The 17,694-nt window shown below is 43.1% G+C and overlaps 1 protein-coding gene across 1 annotated transcript; it reads left to right on the top strand.

The window, feature by feature from the left end:
• Positions 1-9,359: 9,359 nt before the first annotated feature.
• Positions 9,360-11,858, top strand: LOC4350429 (DIMBOA UDP-glucosyltransferase BX8). Its single transcript, XM_015760247.3, has 2 exons — positions 9,360-9,849; positions 10,826-11,858. Exons 1-2 carry the CDS (start codon positions 9,384-9,386, stop codon positions 11,722-11,724), a joined length of 1,365 nt encoding a protein of 454 aa, XP_015615733.1. The 5' UTR covers positions 9,360-9,383; the 3' UTR covers positions 11,725-11,858.
• Positions 11,859-17,694: the final 5,836 nt, after the last annotated feature.

Raw genomic sequence — 17,694 nt, 5'->3', positions numbered from 1 at the left:
ATTTGAGGAGAATAACTGCTTCAACAAACGACACTGTATATATTATGTCAATCGGGGAAGAAAGTGCTGCTAGCAGCTCCTAATTAGTTGGCCAATCTGTCATGCGCGTGCATCATATGGAAACATGCACTTGCGTGGCTGTCTGTTGATGCTCATGATGATCAGGAAAATAACTTGGCGACTGACGTCCGGTCATGCCGATCAGAGAAACAACTCGGCGACGACAGTGATTGGATCCATCGCTTAAATTAATCTTGCCGGCTAGATTGGATCCAAGTTGGAGAAGAAAAGCTTAGCGAATTCGTCGGCGACGAGGAAGTTGCAGCTCCCGAAGTAAAGAGGAAGCCGGCGACTCGTGAAGTTGATTCCATCGTACTTGTCGATAGAAACTCGACGCACCCCTACCTAGCGCGCCAACTGTCGAAACATGAATTCGGCAATAATAAAAGGGGGTAGCGCACGAGACCTAAAAGTGGATGGATGCGGAGACAAGGATTTAAACAGGTTTAGGCCCTCTCAATGAGAGGTAATACCCTACTCCTGTTTAGGGATTTAAATCCGCCGGGTGTAGTATAGATCTGACGATCATATGTGCTCATGCCCCCTAGAGGGCCTCCTGTCCACCTTATATAGGATGGGAGCCAGGATTACAAGATAGAAACCTTAACCAATACGGTATCGGTTTCCTAAATCTATTTTACAATATTGTCAAATCAGGACTTTAGGTCGCTCCATAATATAAAAGGAAACGTAATACCCAAGTCATGATTTGTTACATATTCCTTTGATATAAGCTATCCCCTATGACTAGTCAGATAACCATGCCGTATGGGTATGAGGTACCCATAATCTCCACATGGCAAACACATAATTGCCGATGACCGCTTCTCTGTCCTCTGATGAGATAGCATGATCAGGTTCTCTCCAAAATGTTAGGAAAAAATTTCAATGGCAACCATATATCGTAAACAGGATACTTGTTTGATATGCAATGCCCAAACCATTGATAACAGGTAAAGAGTACTATGATCTGCTCGTCAAAGACCACGAAGAAAAAATGATCTACAGATGTCTGTAACACACTAATTCTTGAGGATATATTAGCAACAATAACCTTTTGGTATGCACTTGTGTTACAAATTTTATAACATCGAATGAATAACAGGAAACCTAACCATTACCAGAAGGATATTAATAGTGTCAGCAAATAAAGTTGGGTAAACATTGCAAAAATCATCTCTCGGGATCAAGGTATATTGCAATCATGTTATCTTACAGGAATCCTATAAAAAAAGCAAAATACCAGGGCCTATATTGTCCATGTTGGAAGATTTAAAAAATTGGTTAAAGCAAATGTAATTGGCACATTAAAATGACAGGAAGGAATAATATGAGATATAGCTTAGGAGGTTGACAAATTACAGATTAATTAGCATTCTTTAACTGTAGATAGAAATAAATGTAAGATTTGATGCAGACGCCTACTCAGTGCTCATATTACTTCCATAGATACTCTCCATGCACTTTAGCTTGTTTTCACTTATAGAAAATCGGCATCCTTATGAGAGATTTAGAGTCTCATGGGAGCATAAATCTCTACTATCTCATAACCATTTGTGATACCTTTTTTTTCGAGGGTGCTCATACCTAAACACAAAAAACTAAAATACATTCCTATCCTTGAAAATTATCAAAGGCCATTGATATGCAGCTTGAGGTGCCATGGTAGAAATTAGGCGAGATTCCCCATGTTGATACATCTGCTGATGATCTGCAGTTATGCACCCATCCACAACAAAGTCAATTAGTATACCTGGGGATACTACCAGCTTTTTATGAATGATAATCAAATAGTGTGTTCCCAAATTAGATAAGATATATTGAGCACTCAACCATTGGGAGTTTATATATTGAAGGACAATAAGTACAACGTATCTGAGAGCATATTTTTAGAGTTTATGAAAAATTGGGCGGCGACCGGCCGGCGATGGAATCAGTCTGCGGCGCGATGTAGAGAGACCACTTAACATAATGGTTCTAGCATGTAGATCATAGAATAATCAAATAATTTGATACCCCTGGATACCCCTATTCTGGAAATAGTACAACTGAATAAATTGGCTAGACTACAGTACAAAGAAGAATAATTGAATAAATTGGCTAGACTACAATACAGAGCATAATAACTGAATATGTTGGATAGATTATAGTACCAACCAAGTCTAGGTATAATTCTGTCCAACAGAATTAACAGTGCACATGCTATTCTCTTCAAAATTCACATGATTCATACCAAAATTAATGGTTCAGACTTAGTAACATTTTAAACATGGAATCAGGTAGGGAAACATATATACATGATGAGAGTTGAGGAGAAACAAAGACCTTTCTAGCAGCTGTTGTTAGGGTCTGGCCGTTTGGGCGTCTGACACCCAAATTCAGATCCACAGGAGTCAGAAAAGCAGCAGTGTCGATCCCATTGAACTGCAGCTCACCGAGAATGTCACGGAGGAATGTCACCGAATCCCAGTCCCAATGTATAAAGTCTTTGAGGTACCTGATTTAGATTTCAGTAAACAAATGACTACATATGATTGAGTAAATAATATGGGCACACATCTGCAAATAAAAGTAACATTATTATGATATAGTTATTGTAGTGAATACTCTTTTCATATATATACTCGAACTGCTTGTAAAATAATTTAACAACAATGTTCTCTTCTCCATTGCAAATATACAAATAAATAAAAACCCATGAAACATTAAGCTCAATTTATTGTAAATCCCATCATCATGACATCATACCATCTCATTTTCAAATTACATTTTCAAGGAAAAAATTATTAGTCTGCACAAGCAGAATTTGAATGACAACTAATAGTAAAAACTGAAATCAAGAAAATGAATAATCTGAAAACTTTTCCCTGCATTAGTTAGTACAGAGTACGTGCAGATCAGTGGTGAGAGGGACATACCGAACTCCTTGGCGGAGGTCGCGCTGGACCGGACGGCATGGGCGAAGCCCGGTCGGCGGGGAAATCCATTTGCGATGCGATGTAGAGAGAACGAAGGAAGCACGACGGTGACTGGATGGTAGCGGCGCGATGGTGACCTGCGGGGGCGACGGCGATTGACGGTGACCTGCGGGGAGACGGCGGTTAGGGTTGGGAATCGCAAGGCGAGGAGGTGCGATGGTGGTGAGGGCTTCCGGTGGCGAGGAACGGTGGCGAAGCGTAGAAGATCGGTGAGGAAGGCAATGCCGGTGGGAGAGATCGCTGCGGAGCAGATCGGCGCAGGCGGCGACCTAGCGACGGGAGGGTGAGGATGGATTTTTTTTCGGGAGTTACGGGGGATAGACGGGGTGAGCGTGTCGATGAGTCTGACCGTTGGATAAGCGTTGAAGCGATGAGGTGCGTTGGATGTGTGACATGATGAATGATGAATGAGTAAACCATTTGTTTAACTATAGGATAGATTAGACATTCTCAAAAATAAGTTTATGGGGATTGGATTTTAGCAGTTTCATAGTGATGCATGCCGTTTGGACGTACATGTGTGTTTTCGTGTAATTCAAAAAAAAATTGTATTTTTTTCATGTGCAGACGCTCAAGAGGACCGTATGTGATGTGGTTGCATTATGGGTCCTCTTAGAGCCTACTGGGGTTCTCATGTAGAAAAAATTATTTGTGAAGTAGTGTTGTGAAAAATAATGGGACTACATTAAGTGAAAATCAAAGGTCGGATGTTTTTGTCTCTTCATTGAATTTTATTAGGCCATTTCCAACTCAAGACACTAGCCATAGTTTCCTTAAACTCCACATCATTAAGAAACTAGTAATAGACACTACTCTTCCAACGCAAACACCACTATTCCATACTTAAATTTAATGCTACTTATCTCACATAATGTCTTGGATGTTATGTAGAAACCATGTCTAATGCAAGACGTGGTTTCCTTCTCTTTCCTCATTTATTCACTTGCCACGTCATTTTTCATCCTAGGTGGCATCTTATTTAATGCTATGGACAACATCCTAGTCATTGGGTTGGGAATGCCCTTAGAGAAAGTTTAATAGTATAGCCCATTACTAGCTCCAAATCATTTATAGCCAATGTAATAGCCAATTCATACAATAGTTGCTTACTATATGTCACGCCCAGAAATTTAGCCCAAATTTTTAGACTATTTTGTGTATTAAATCCCTGTCCAGGACTAGCCAGGGTACACAAAATGACAAGTAATAAATAGATCCAAACGTAAATAAAGCGTAAAATACTTAAAGAATAGGCACTTAGTCCTCACACTGAAACAAAAGCAGCAGCAGCGGAAAAGGCGATCCTAGCGGGGCTTCAGCTCCACTCCATAGGCAAAACTCAACTGAGGTCTGAACCTTGGTCCTCTAACTTCATCTTCAGCTCAGAAGCACTACACTTCTGAAAAAGGGGAACAACAGCAAGGCTGAGTACTACCACCGTACTCAGCAAGCCACACCAATGATGCAGACGTGCAAGGGCAGACAAAGAGGGGTTTGTGGCTATTTGCATAAAGGCGGTTGTAAAACATTTTATTGAGCAAAACGGTAAAACAGTTCAGTAATTAAAGTAATATTAAATTTCCACTGATCAACGCTACACCACGTTGAACAGGCCCAACCAACCTACCAGAACTACAGTGCATTGGGTCGATTTATTAAGTGTGAGACTAATCACGGTGAATCTGGTCGATCGCCTATAACCGCGGGCACGGCTATTCGAATAGTTTTACTTTGGCCAAAGGTGCACAACTGTACCCACAAGACACAATCCACCGGCATGTCACCATGTCATCATGTGCCCTGATGCACACATCACCATGTCGAGTGATTGTGACAAGACCCTTCATATAACCCCCTCTGACCAATCGCACCGCACCTCAGGTTTCACCCCCACTCCTCGCAAGGCAGCGGGCAGTCCCCTCTCGTGCCACGGTGAATCCAGAAGCCGATCAACTGAATACCCCAGCCAACCCAACTCCATTACGCCCACCCTTGCCTGGGAACGTCAGCCAGAGGAAAGCTATACTTCAAGTCAGGCAGTTACCCATTCCTGCTTGTGGCAAGCGCTGTATGTCTTCCAGGGTTTCCCGCGAACTGGTCCTTCATTGCCATGTGTGCGACCAGCAAAACCATGCACCCACAGCCCACCAATAAGTCGCATTTTAGTTGGATAATTATGGCCAATAAACATGGCCGGATGTCTCGAGCACGCAGCTCATTCAGATACTAAAAAGGTCTAATACTGCAATTATCCCATTAACTGAGCTAGTGGTAATTAAGCATGGCTAAGCATATAGTTCTAGCTATGTCACATAAGTAACATGAGCTAGTCGATTTATCATCCAAGGTTGACAAAGAACAGATATCAAGTAAACATGGCACAAGCGAGCAGATAGGTAAACCCTATTCCCATGTAATTAGCAAAACATGCATATTTATTTGCAAACGATAAAACATTTATAAATTGGGATCAACATGCACAAGGGGAATGTGTGACTTGCCTTGCTTCTTCAAACAATCTTCCGAACTCTTTTCTTCGCGACCGCGGACTTTCGAAACGACGGATACTACACGCTGGCACGCAAAACAAGGAAAATCTCTAATAAATACCAAGGAAATAGTACATAAAAGTAAACAAACATGTAGAGCTCAATTTTAGATGAGTTTTGCAAGTTGAATGGCTCAATTCGGAGTTCGGATGAATTAGATATGAATTTTAGAAGTTTTGAACCATTTTAATGGATTTCTAGAATTATTAATGATTTATTGCGCAATTAATAATGGTTTATGACGTCACCAAGGGGAATAGGTGGCGCCGACAAGCGGGCCCCACCTGTCGGTGGCTCAAAGAAGGTCGGCACACGGTGGACTCGGTCTACGTGCGCACTGCCCGCGGGCGCACCACATGGCAGCCACGAGGTGGCCACGGCGGACGGGGAGGACGAGGTGGCGCCGATGTGGCACCACAGGGCAGCGACACCAGGCGGCACGGGGAGGGCCACGTGGACGGCCCAAATCGCCCCTGTAGGGGGATCGGGCGGCCACGGGCGAGCAGGAGCCGGCTCACCGGCTGGCCGGCCGGGGAGCGACGATGCACGGCTTGATGGTCGCCGGCGATGACCACTGGCGTGGTGACACACGCGGGAGGCGGCGGAAAAAGGGGAAAGGGAGAGGAGATGGAGGGGTTCCTCACCGAGGGGCGCCGGCGGAGCTCTGGCGAAGGGAGGTGGCGTTGCTTCGGCGACGGGCGGCGCTTAGGAAGAAACGGACGAGGGTGGCCGCGACCTGCGGAAGGGGAATGAGGGATTAAGGAGGGGAGGACCGGAGCGGTGCAGCTAAAACAATGGCCGGTAGCGACAGTACTAGGTGGAGCTCACCTTGAGTGATAGGGATGGGGTTTCGGCGATGATTCACGGAGGATGAGCGGTGGCCGAGCTTGCCCTTGGGACGGCAAAGCCGGTGGAGGTGGTTGAGCGGCGCAGCGACGGCTAGGACGGCAGTGGTGGTCTGCTGGAGACGGCGTATGGTGGTGGTGGCTCGGGCGTGTGGTGGAAGTGGCACTAGGCGGTTGTTTTGGAGAGGTGGAGTGGCGGCTGGCGTGCGGCAAGGTGTGGCGAATGTGGTGGAGGCGGTGGTGCGGCATGAGGTGGCTGGGAACGCCGGCAAGAGGCAGCCGGAGACGACACAGGCGGTGGCGGCTCGGGTTGATGGCGAAGCTGGTGGCTCGGGGGTGGATTGGAGGATTGGAGCGGCTGCCGGTGTGCGGCGTGAGGTGGTGAAGCCGGTGGTGGTGGTTTCACGATGCGGCGACGGCAGGAGCGGCAACGGCGCGCTGTTGGAGAGCTCCAGCGAGCGGCGCAGCTCGGCCTCGCGCGGGGAGAGCGGGAGAAGGCGCGACGGGCTCGGGAAATTTGGGGAAATGGGAGAGGAGAGCACGAGGATCGTTTTTATGGGCTCGGGGTGGTGAGATCGTGGCTGTGGAGGGTGGAATCGGCCGGCAACGGCCGACGACGTGGGTGACATTGTGGGCGAAGTGGGGACTCGATTTGGCGCAAAAAATTGCGGAAAAGTGGGGGATTTGGTGGAGGAGATGGAGGGGAACCGATTTCACTCGGTTTGGGCGCGAGGGCGCGGGTGGGAGGGCGCCGGATTCGGCGGGACGTGGGCGGCAACGGCCGGCCATGGGCGGCTTCGGCCTGGGAAGCCGAAGGTAGTAGGAGGACCTGACAAGTGGGGTCGCCGGGCCCACCTGTCGGGGAGGGAGAGAAGGAGGAGACCGAGGGGGTTATTCAGACTTTGTGCGAGGGGAAGTCGATCGCGCCGAGAAGGGTGGGGTCGGCCCGAGAGGGAGGAGGGAAGGAGAGAGGGGCGAGCAGGCTAAGGAGGGGGAAAAGATCTAGGGCCGAAAATGGCCCAAGGAGAAAGGGGAGATTATTTGATTTTCTTTTTATTTAATTGGTTAAATGATATTTGTAATAGTAAAATTAGATATTGAGCTTCGAAAATTCGCGGGAAATTTCAGAAAGTTCATTAGGGCACAAAGAATATTACAAAATATTCTCGGCCATGATTTTTAAAGGAAAATTTTAATTTCCTCTATAATTTCACTTGATTAAATTGATTTAACTTTTATTTAATTTCTAGAAAATGCATTATTAAATGATTTTTAATCCCGACGAAAATCGGGGCATTACACTATACTATTAATATATGGTCCCACCTGTTATACATATATTACGTCTTGGAGTCCGCGCTGCAGCTGGCTATATATCTGTAACCCACTGCTCTTCTCTCTCTTTTTTTATCTTTTTAAAATATATGTTTATAGCTGGTTTATAGCATGCTATTGTACATGCTCTTAGAGCACCACACCATAGCTAATAAGTGTTCCTAGAAAGCTTAATAAATTTTAATAAATTTTTATCGTATGGTATATACTCCGTAGATAGAAGATAAATTCCGTCGACGGATATCTCGACTCACCAGTATGGAAACAGGAGCGTATGGTAGTCCATCATTTTCTCCGTGTGAGACAGAAGTGTGACACCCTTGTTTAATACCTAGGGCAGGCCGCCATAAAGTCCGAAAATAACATCCCACCTCCCAAACTAATTAGCTAACTTCCTGTCTGAGCTAGGAATCCCACACCGGTATTACCTGAGATAACGAAAATTCTTCGCCTCGGACGACCGGCGTGGGGGAGCGAAATCGGGCACTCTTCCCCCATGCGACACGCATGCCAGTGGGCCCCACCATTTATCTTGCCTCCACCTGCCACGTGCCCCTATCAAACATGTTTCACCAAAGGTATTCACAATGTTTCACTATGTATATATATAATGTTGTAGTATATTGAAATATTCTTTTGCAACAAATCACCCACATATTTTGGAAACCCTCTATTAATGAAATTCGTTTCATTTTTTGTTCCACCAAATATGTTTCACCTAGTGTACTCACAATGTTTCACTATGTATAGATCTAATGTTGCAGTGAACGAAACATTCTTTTACAACAAATCACCCACATATTTTGGAAACCCTCTATTAAGAGAATTCGTTTTATTTTTTGTTCCACCAAAAATGTTTCACCCAGTGTACTCAGAATATTTCACTATGTATAGATCTAATATTGCAGTGGACTGAAACATTCTTTCGCTATTTGCTGAAACATTATTTTTATATAAGGTAAAACAATGCCCGATTTAAACGATAGTTCCACCAAAAATGTTTCACCCAGTGTACTCAGAATATTTCACTATGTATAGATCTAATATTGCAGTGGACTGAAACATTCTTTCGCTATTTGCTGAAACATTATTTTTATATAAGGTAAAACAATGCCCGATTTAAACGATTGAAACATTTTCGATATACTTAGTGAAACAATTCCGATATATATGGTGGAACATCGTGTAACTTTTAAAAATAATTCAATAATAAGCTAAAGAAAATTTCGTCGGAATATATCCATGTGTGGTTTTGTTTTGAAGATTTAATTGCAACGAATTTAATGGTGCAATCGGATCATGATTTGAATAAATAATTTAAGAAAAAAAATAGTTTAAAGTAGTTTTGTACGCATGTGTGGCGCTGACGTCATGCCCGATCGGTAGTCCCCTCCGATAAATAAATAACAAAAACGCATAAATTGGACTTCGTGTTGTCAGGTATTTTTTAGAACTGAGTTATTTCTTGACCGCCGCTGATTCCCTCAAAATTTCTGCATATATATATATATATATATATATATATATATATATATATATATATATATATATATATATATATATATATATATATATATATATATATCCTATTATTTCACTACTTGAAACAGGCGAAGATGGCGCCACCGTGCGGCCGCGTGGTCCTCTTCCCGATGCCGTACCCGGGCCACACCATCCCCATGTTCCACCTCGCCGCCGTGCTCCGCTCCCGTGGCTTCTCCATCACCGTCCTCCACACCGAGCTCAGAGCGCCGGACCCGGCGGCGCATCCGCCGGAGTACCGCTTCGTGGCCGTGGCCGACGGCACCCCGCCCGAGCTCGTGGTGTCCGAGGACGCCGCGGCGGTCCTGACTTCGCTCAACGAGACCTGCGCCGCGCCGTTCGCGGACCGGCTGGCCGCGCTGCTCGCCGAGGAGGGCGGCGTCCTGTGCGTAATCGCCGACGTGATGTGGTACGCGCCGGCGGCGGCGGCGCCAGAGCTCGGCGTGCCGCTGATGCTGCTGATGACGAGCAGCGCGTCGAGCTTCCGGACGTTCATGGAGTACCCTCTTCTGCTTGAGAGGGGCTTCTTGCCTGTCGACGGTGAGTTTACTCCATGTGTCCATCGCTTGGAGCTCTGTGTTTTTCTCCCTACTTATTTTGCGGAAATTATGAAGATCATCAAGTTATTAGAAATATTTTCAACATATTAGGTAGATTTTCTAGATAACGAGATATAGAGAGTATATAGATTTAAGGTCCTGTTTGGCTAATGATATAGGGAAATGATTTCCCATCTATTAAAAGACATCTTTAAATCCTAACCATTTATTCTCCCTCTTTCATTTAATCCTAATCTTTCATTCATTTCCCAATCCCAATCCCACTCCCATTTCTCATTATCCAAACACACCCTAACAGTCAAGACTTGGCATCCAGCAGAAAAGAAAGAACAGTTTTTTTTTTCCGGGGAAAAGTAATGATCTATTACTCAACTAAAGCGTCAGCACAGACAGTCTGAGAAATAAAATTACAAGAATCACCGAGCCAAAAATCGGAAACAGACTCAGAGCAAGCCTTATTAGCTAGCAAGTGGCTTGCATGATTCTGGGATCGGTGGGTCTTCTGTAAGAATGAACAGATTCAACCGTCTCTGCAGTTCTAGTTTTAATCTTCCTTGAGATATGGACAGTGTTAGCCCCGTTTGCTTTTCGTTTGATGTGGATTTTGCCCGAGAATCAAAAGCAAAACCGAATAGGTTGATTCTGAAAGTAGATTATTATAATTATACTCTGTTTTTCTATCAAAATCTGACAACTGGTACAGAACTACTTTTATTGGACATGATGTATATTTAAAATAATTAACTACAAATATGTATTTATCTTCTAAATTACTTATAGAACTTATCCTAATATGTTTTTTCGTATTTGTTGTTTCACTGATTCAATCATTTCAATCAAAATTCAAACAGAGTTATTTTCCCTTATGTGCAAAATCTTTACTGATACTAAATATAACCCCTTCATATAAATGGTTCTACTCCATCTATCTGTTCATCCATTTCTCCTTATTTTAGATGCCCAAAAGGACACTCTAGTCGACATTCTCCCCCCTTTCCGAGTGAAGGATCTACAGCGCATTGACACGACAAACCTCTACAGCTTCGCCAACGTGCTTGCCAATGTAGTCGCCGCAGCGCGGCTGTCATCAGGGCTCATACTCAACACCTTCGACTTCATCGAGGGTGACAACATTTGCAGGATCCGCGACGAGCTCTCCATCCCTGTGTTTGCCATTGGTCCACTCAACAAACTCATACCACTCGTCGGAAGAAGCAGCTTTCTTCCCCCAGATTGTGATTGCCTGAGGTGGCTTGACACACAAGCCCCTAGCTCTGTGTTGTTCGTGAGCTTCGGCACCATGGCCACCATTGATGCTCAGGAGTTTCTGGAGGTGGCATGGGGCTTGGCTGGCACCAAGCTACCATTTCTATGGGTGGTTCGGCCAAGCCTTGTCCGTGGGTTACGGCTGCATTCCAGTGAGCTCCCTAGTGATTTGCAGGAAGAGATCAATGGTCGAGGCAGGATAGTCTCTTGGGCACCGCAAGAAAAGGTACTAGGTCACCCTTCTGTCCGCGCATTCATGACGCATAATGGATGGAACTCGACGATAGAGAGTATATCTGAAGGCGTGCCGATGATATGTAGGCCATGTTTTGGAGATCAGATGGGAAATGCGAGGTATGTTTGTGCTGTTTGGAGGTTGGGTGTGGAGATGGAGGTAGGGAGTGTTCTGCAGAGGGCAAAAGTTCAAACTGCTGTTGAGAAATTAGTGAATGGGGAGGAAGGTCAAAATGTGAAACAGAGAATGAGAAATCTGAGGATAGAAGCTGAAAAATGTGTTAGTAAAGGAGGATCATCAGACACCGGTCTACGTAACTTAGTAGATTCGATATTATCTTTTGGAAAATGTTGATTATCTGCACAGATATAACGTAGTCATGTCTTCGACTAATACTTGTAGCCTCTTTAAATGCGGATGGTATTGAGAAGATCATTAAATGTTGTAATATCTAGTTTTCATCTACTACTAATAACCAGGTTCAAAAATTGCCGAATAGAATTTCCAAAATTTCAGACCGCATCAAAATAGGAAGCTGTTTCGCCTGTTTTTCTTTCGAATTTCGCAAAATTAGTTCAAATATGACCTAATTTTGTGCAAATTCTAAATTATTTTGGACCGTTATATTCCAAAATATCCAAGATTATTTCGGTCACATCGGTTGCCCCCGGTGGAAATAGCCAAACTGATATATTACATTCTGCTATACCAGAAAAAAATGAAAATATATTTGTTGTGAATTTGCATAAATATACAAAATTTGAAAAAAAATATATACAGAAATTACCTGATTTGCCTGGCAGCAGGATGTACAAAAATAATCTTTAATATGTGAAAATTACTAAATAATCTTTAATATGTTTTTTCAACAATCAAGTAAGGAATAAACATGATATTAGCATCAAATGAAACTGTTTGTCAAAACATTTTTGTTGAAAGATGAATTTAATAGACTCTTTAGAAGATTGCAGATTAAATATTATATTGTTGACCAAGATTTGCTTCGCAAGAAGTGAAAGATGGGAAACAAATGAAAAGTAGGGTTTTTCATGAAACAAACTAAACAATATTCCACTAACACGGAATATATGGATAGATATATGCTAAGTATTATAAAAATAATAGATAGATATGTTTAAATAATGTGAGAGGAGATGATTGGATATGTTTACATGTTGATTTGTATAATTCAATAAATTATAGATAATATTTAATTCTTGCATAAGTAATTATTTCTACTTGCATGTTGAGCTTTAGATTGAGTATGTTGTATTTTTATAATTTATTTAGGTATATTCATAAAACATTGCGTGAAAAATAGTATATTTTAGTGTGCGCTAGAAATGTTACTATCTAAACAATATTGTGTTGGTCTAAAATGTCCAATTAATAGGCCTAGCAGCTCGGGCAGACATGATTGGGCCAGAGAGAGCCCAGTCTGCTGTAAAGAAGCGACCAGGCCCAGCTGCAGGGAGCAAGTGCTTCGGAAGGAAAAACTCCATCTTGACTCCCTCAAGTATCTTAATAGTAAAAATCGAGTACATTGACTCACTCAACTATTAATTAATACTAAGCATTTTACCGAGCTCATTGGTTTGCGAGGTGGTTTTGGCTGACCTGGCAGCCTAAGCATTTAAAAATTAAAAAATAGATGTGGGGCGCACATGTAAGTGACAGAAAAAAGAAAATCTATAGCCACAAGTCCGACATGAAGAACTTGAGATAGAAGCTTGCCCAAGCGGGGGTTGCCGGCAAGCCCTCTTGACTCCGAATCCAACACCATGCCATTGATGATGGACAACGGCGGTGGGGTGCCGCATCAGGATGGGGAGTTCTTCGTGCTAGTCGAGTCGATGATTCCGCTCGAAGGGAACAGTGCAGCGCGCCGTTGTTGCTTTGGCAGAGGCAACAGTTCAGCAACGGGTTGTTCGATATTCAGGATCCTGGCAGCCGACGTACGACAGAGTTTGATATGGTGATGGTGGCTTCTACATCCTCGGTCAACAGCAGGAACCAACGATAGATGGAGAAGACGAAGGCGTTCTTTTTGTCGATCCTAGGGACAACATTCCTGGGGTCTTGGGTTGAAGCATAGGGGTAGCTGGGGGAAAGGATGATGAGGTGAGGCGGACAGTGACAACGACATAGCGGTATGGCACTCCGATGAGGCGAGGCCAGCTGCTGAAGGAGCAAGATGACGACGTTACCACTGGTCGCCAACGAGGTCTTGCTTCTGCCAGCCGGAACAAAGGTGTGGCCACGGTAGAGGAGGTTGGAGCGATGCTAATGGAGACAGTGGTGAGGTGCTACGCTGCTCTAGTTGACGGGGAGAGGTGTCCGTTGGAGAGAATGAGAGTGAATGCGGGGCATGAGAGCCCGGAAAAGGCAAAGGGGAGGGTAGGGAGGATGTTACCGCCCCTTTATAGGTCAGAGAAGGAAGGGGAACTTCTAGGGGGAGCTCGGCTGGTCATCAATGGTGGCAGTTTGGCCAGAGTTAAAAGATTAGGCAGATTGAGACAATTAATGCACCAATTGAAGGGGAATTCGGTGGGCATTGATGCCCATCAAAGATGAAACCTATTTTTGCAGTTCATAAGAAGACGAAACGCATGTGGAGACATATCTAGAGGGTCGGCAATGTTTGGGTTTGTGGGTCAAGGAGAGGAGCGGTCGGCTGAAGGTGGAATAAAAAAAAAAGTACTTCCTCAGTTTCATATTATAAGACTTTCTAGCATTGCCCACATTCATATAGATGTTAATGAATCTAAACACACACGTGAATGTGGGCAATGCTAGAAAGTCTTATAATATGAAACGGAGGGAGTAGTAAGAATTTTAGTTACTTCAAAATTGTGTTTATTTTTCTTTTTCTATTTTCAAAATTTATTTTATTTTTATTTTGAGTTCTAATTAATCTCGTATTATGTTATACATGGACTATTTTTTCAATATTACTTATCTTTATTCTGAATTTTAACCTTCAAGTCTAGCTATTTGATGTATGGGGCATCGACTTCATGGGACCTTTCCCAAAGTCCTATGACTGCGAGTATATCCTAGTGGCCGTTGATGATGTGTCCAAGTGGGTAGAGGCAATGCCATGCAGGACCGCAGACGCTAAGCACGCTCGCCGGATGTTCCACGAGACTATTTTCCCTCGTTTTGGAACTCCGTATATGGTGATAAGTGACGGAGGGTCTCATTTCATCGATAAGACCTTCCAAAACTTATTGCAAGAACTTTGGGCTCAGCACAATATTGCCACTCCATATCATCCCCAGACAAGTGGACAGGCAGAAACGAGTAACAAACAAATCAAGAATATTCTACAGAAGACTGTCAATGAGATGGGGAAGGCATGGAAGAACAAGCTATCTGATGCACTTTGGGCATATAGGACTGCTTATAAGACGCCCATCGGCATGTCACCATACCAACTTGTCTATGGGAAGACTTGTCATCTTTCGGTAGAGTTGGAACACAGGGCGCACTGGGCTATCCGGACTTGGAACATGGACTTGAAGGGAGCCGGACAGCACAGGAAGATGCAGCTCTCTGAGCTGGAAGAATGGAGGGACAAGGCCTACCACAATGCCAAGATATACAAGGACAGAACCAAAAGATGGCATGATAAACGAATCAAGCACAAAGAATTCAAGGCTGGGGACAAGGTGCTGCTATTCAACTCATGGGTGAAGCTTTTCAGACATGGAAAACTTTGAAGTAAATGGATAGGTCCATATACCGTAGTCGACGCTTCATCACATGGAGCTGTCACTCTGCGCGACAACGAAGGTAACATCTTTAAGGTAAATGGCCATCGTTTAAAAGTTTTCCTTGATCCGTTAGAAGTTGATCGTCACATAGATGTTGTGAATCTAGTCTCTTTTAGCTTCTACCCGGAGTCCTCAGGTCCCCCTTGATTCGTTAGTTTTTAATGCCATGAGTCCTTAGGCCTCCTTCTAGTTATCTTAGGTCTAGCTTTCATGAATAAAATAAAATAAAATAAAGTCGCCTCCTTGGTCTTCCAACCAAGTGAGTCCTTTCCGCTTCACTTTTGTCTTTGTTTTTTCTTTTTGTGTCCAATAAAGCATCCCAGATACAAAGACAAGTGTGGGGGTGATCTTGCACATCAACGCCGTAACCAAAGCAAGATCACCCCAAAAGTGATAAGCCATGACAAACCATATGAATCATCCTCTGTTTTATACAGAAAGCAGGTTTGCACAATTTTTCTTTGGACATCCATTCTATCTTGAGTTCAATTTGATTATCAATTCTAATTCTAAAATATCGAAGATAATTAAACTCAAGCTAGGGATGGTACAATTAGAGTTCATGGTCTTCCTTAAAATAACATGCATGCCTATTATTGTTTGCTGATTACTTGTTGCTTGTGGTGACATATCCAATAGGGACCCCCTGTTATCTAGGTAATTGATGAATAAGATATAGTTTGATGATAGAAATCCTGCACTTCATGTTGTACACTTCATTTTATAAAAGAAAGAAAATATAACGATGGTAAACTCCTCATTGATATTTTTATTCCTACTAGAGCCATAGGTTGATTATTCATGATTAACTTGCTACATACGCTGCTTGTCATTACATTGAGCGCTGTCAAGTTTTGAGATCCGTATGAAATGCTTTTCATACTTTCATGGTCAAGATCACATACACCCACCAATGCTTGACTTCTACACTGGAAGTTAGCATTCATCATTTGTCATACATTTCATCCACTATTCACAAAATAAATACTCCATGTCATTTATGCCTCTTCCTCCAAAGTTCTTTAAAAAAATGAGAGAGAGGCATGGCTATGCAAAAAGAAAGAAAAAAAGTGCTCATACAAGTATGGAGCATGATGATGAGAAAAAAAAAGAAAGAAAAAAAAAGAGATAGCCATGCACTTTCCAAAATTTCAAAAGAGAAAATAAATGGAGGAGGTACACAAAAGGAGTTATTATTTTCATTCCTTTTCACCCACAAATTAACCATCCACATACACATGCACATTTTTGACCAGAAAGTATGTCTCGTATTTCTGTGGATCCATTATTTGACTTTGTAATATATGTGATGCAAGTAGTGCTCTACTCTTTTCCACACCCTGAGCTCCACATAAGCCTTATTAGATGGTAGGAAAAGAAAGGGGCATTTGCAAATTTGCCACCGGTTTTTTCAATATTGTAAGGATGCCACTCAAATGACAGTTCTAGTGGTATTTTTGCAATTTTCTAGTGGCAGTTTTGCAATGATGATTCAAAGTAGTTTCAGAGAAGGCGCAATCATATGCCATTGTGAGGAATCATACACTTTGAGTGATCGAGAGAATCAATTGAGCAACAAAGCAGAGTTATAATTTTGTGTTACATGAAAAACCCTAAGTTGTTCTTCATGAAAAGTTAGGGTGACTTGAGTCAAGATTGTTCCATTTCTCAATTGCTCAGGATTGCATGGAAGACACTATAAAGATCCACAACTATAGGTATGACTTTGAATAATTTGTTTGCATGATTATTAGTAAGAAAGTCATAACCCTGTTGTAGAGTCCATAGCCTTCACTCGGACGAGTGAAGGTTAAGTGTGGAGGTGTTGTTGACGGTCCTTAAATCATAATATTTGACCGTCAATACTTGCATATAATGAAATAAAATATGGTATCCAACTTAGTGGTAGGTTTTATTACTAATCATTTCCACTAGTGTTGGTGAAATATGTGTATGCGGGTATTTTGAGGAGAAAACACATCTGTCATGCGACAAAATGCACCTCCGCATATTCAGGACGCGTTTACACTGATTCGAGGGCCCCATATGTCAACCAAAACCACTTAGAATTGAGCCAAATCAAAGTACATGATGTTGGAGGCCCAATAAGCTACCTACCCGCCAAAGGAGAGGCCGGGAAGACATTTTTTTGGTCCGGCCGAACCGTTGTTGTGGCTGTTAATCACCAGCCTTCCACGTGTACGCTCCTGATTTCATCCCAATGACGGTTGGAGGGTAGTTTGGTCGTTTCCCATACTTGTACTATCATATGGAGGCTATAAAAGGAGGAGCTTACTCTCATTCCAACACACACAACTTTGAGCTGAATTACAAGAGGCTCTATTGTATCTTTTGTACATTAGAATAAGGTCGAGAGTGAGGGGAAGCTCTGGAGGAGTGCCCGGAAGTTTGGTGCTCATCCGACTTCTACCTCGACGAGTGTAGCTTCCTAGGAGGAATTCGGGAGGAGTACCGGAGCTGTCGGTATACTCTGCTATGGGTTCGGAGAAACTTCTTCTATTAAGTAAGCATCCATGTTCCTTTCTTA

The sequence above is a fragment of the Oryza sativa genome, chromosome 11 (genome assembly GCF_034140825.1).
Source record: "Oryza sativa Japonica Group chromosome 11, ASM3414082v1".
Lineage (NCBI taxonomy): Eukaryota > Viridiplantae > Streptophyta > Magnoliopsida > Poales > Poaceae > Oryza > Oryza sativa.
The sequence above is the reverse complement of the archived record's forward strand: the minus strand, read 5'-3'. Positions and strand labels throughout refer to the sequence as shown.

Excerpts from the sequence above, each read along its gene's own strand:
- LOC4350429 (XM_015760247.3), top strand. The coding sequence starts at position 9,384 with ATGGCGCCACCGTGCGGCCGCGTGGTCCTCTTCCCGATGCCGTACCCG. Across the intron at positions 9,850-10,825 it reads GGGCTTCTTGCCTGTCGACG|ATGCCCAAAAGGACACTCTA; the intron begins GTGAGTTTACTC and ends TCCTTATTTTAG.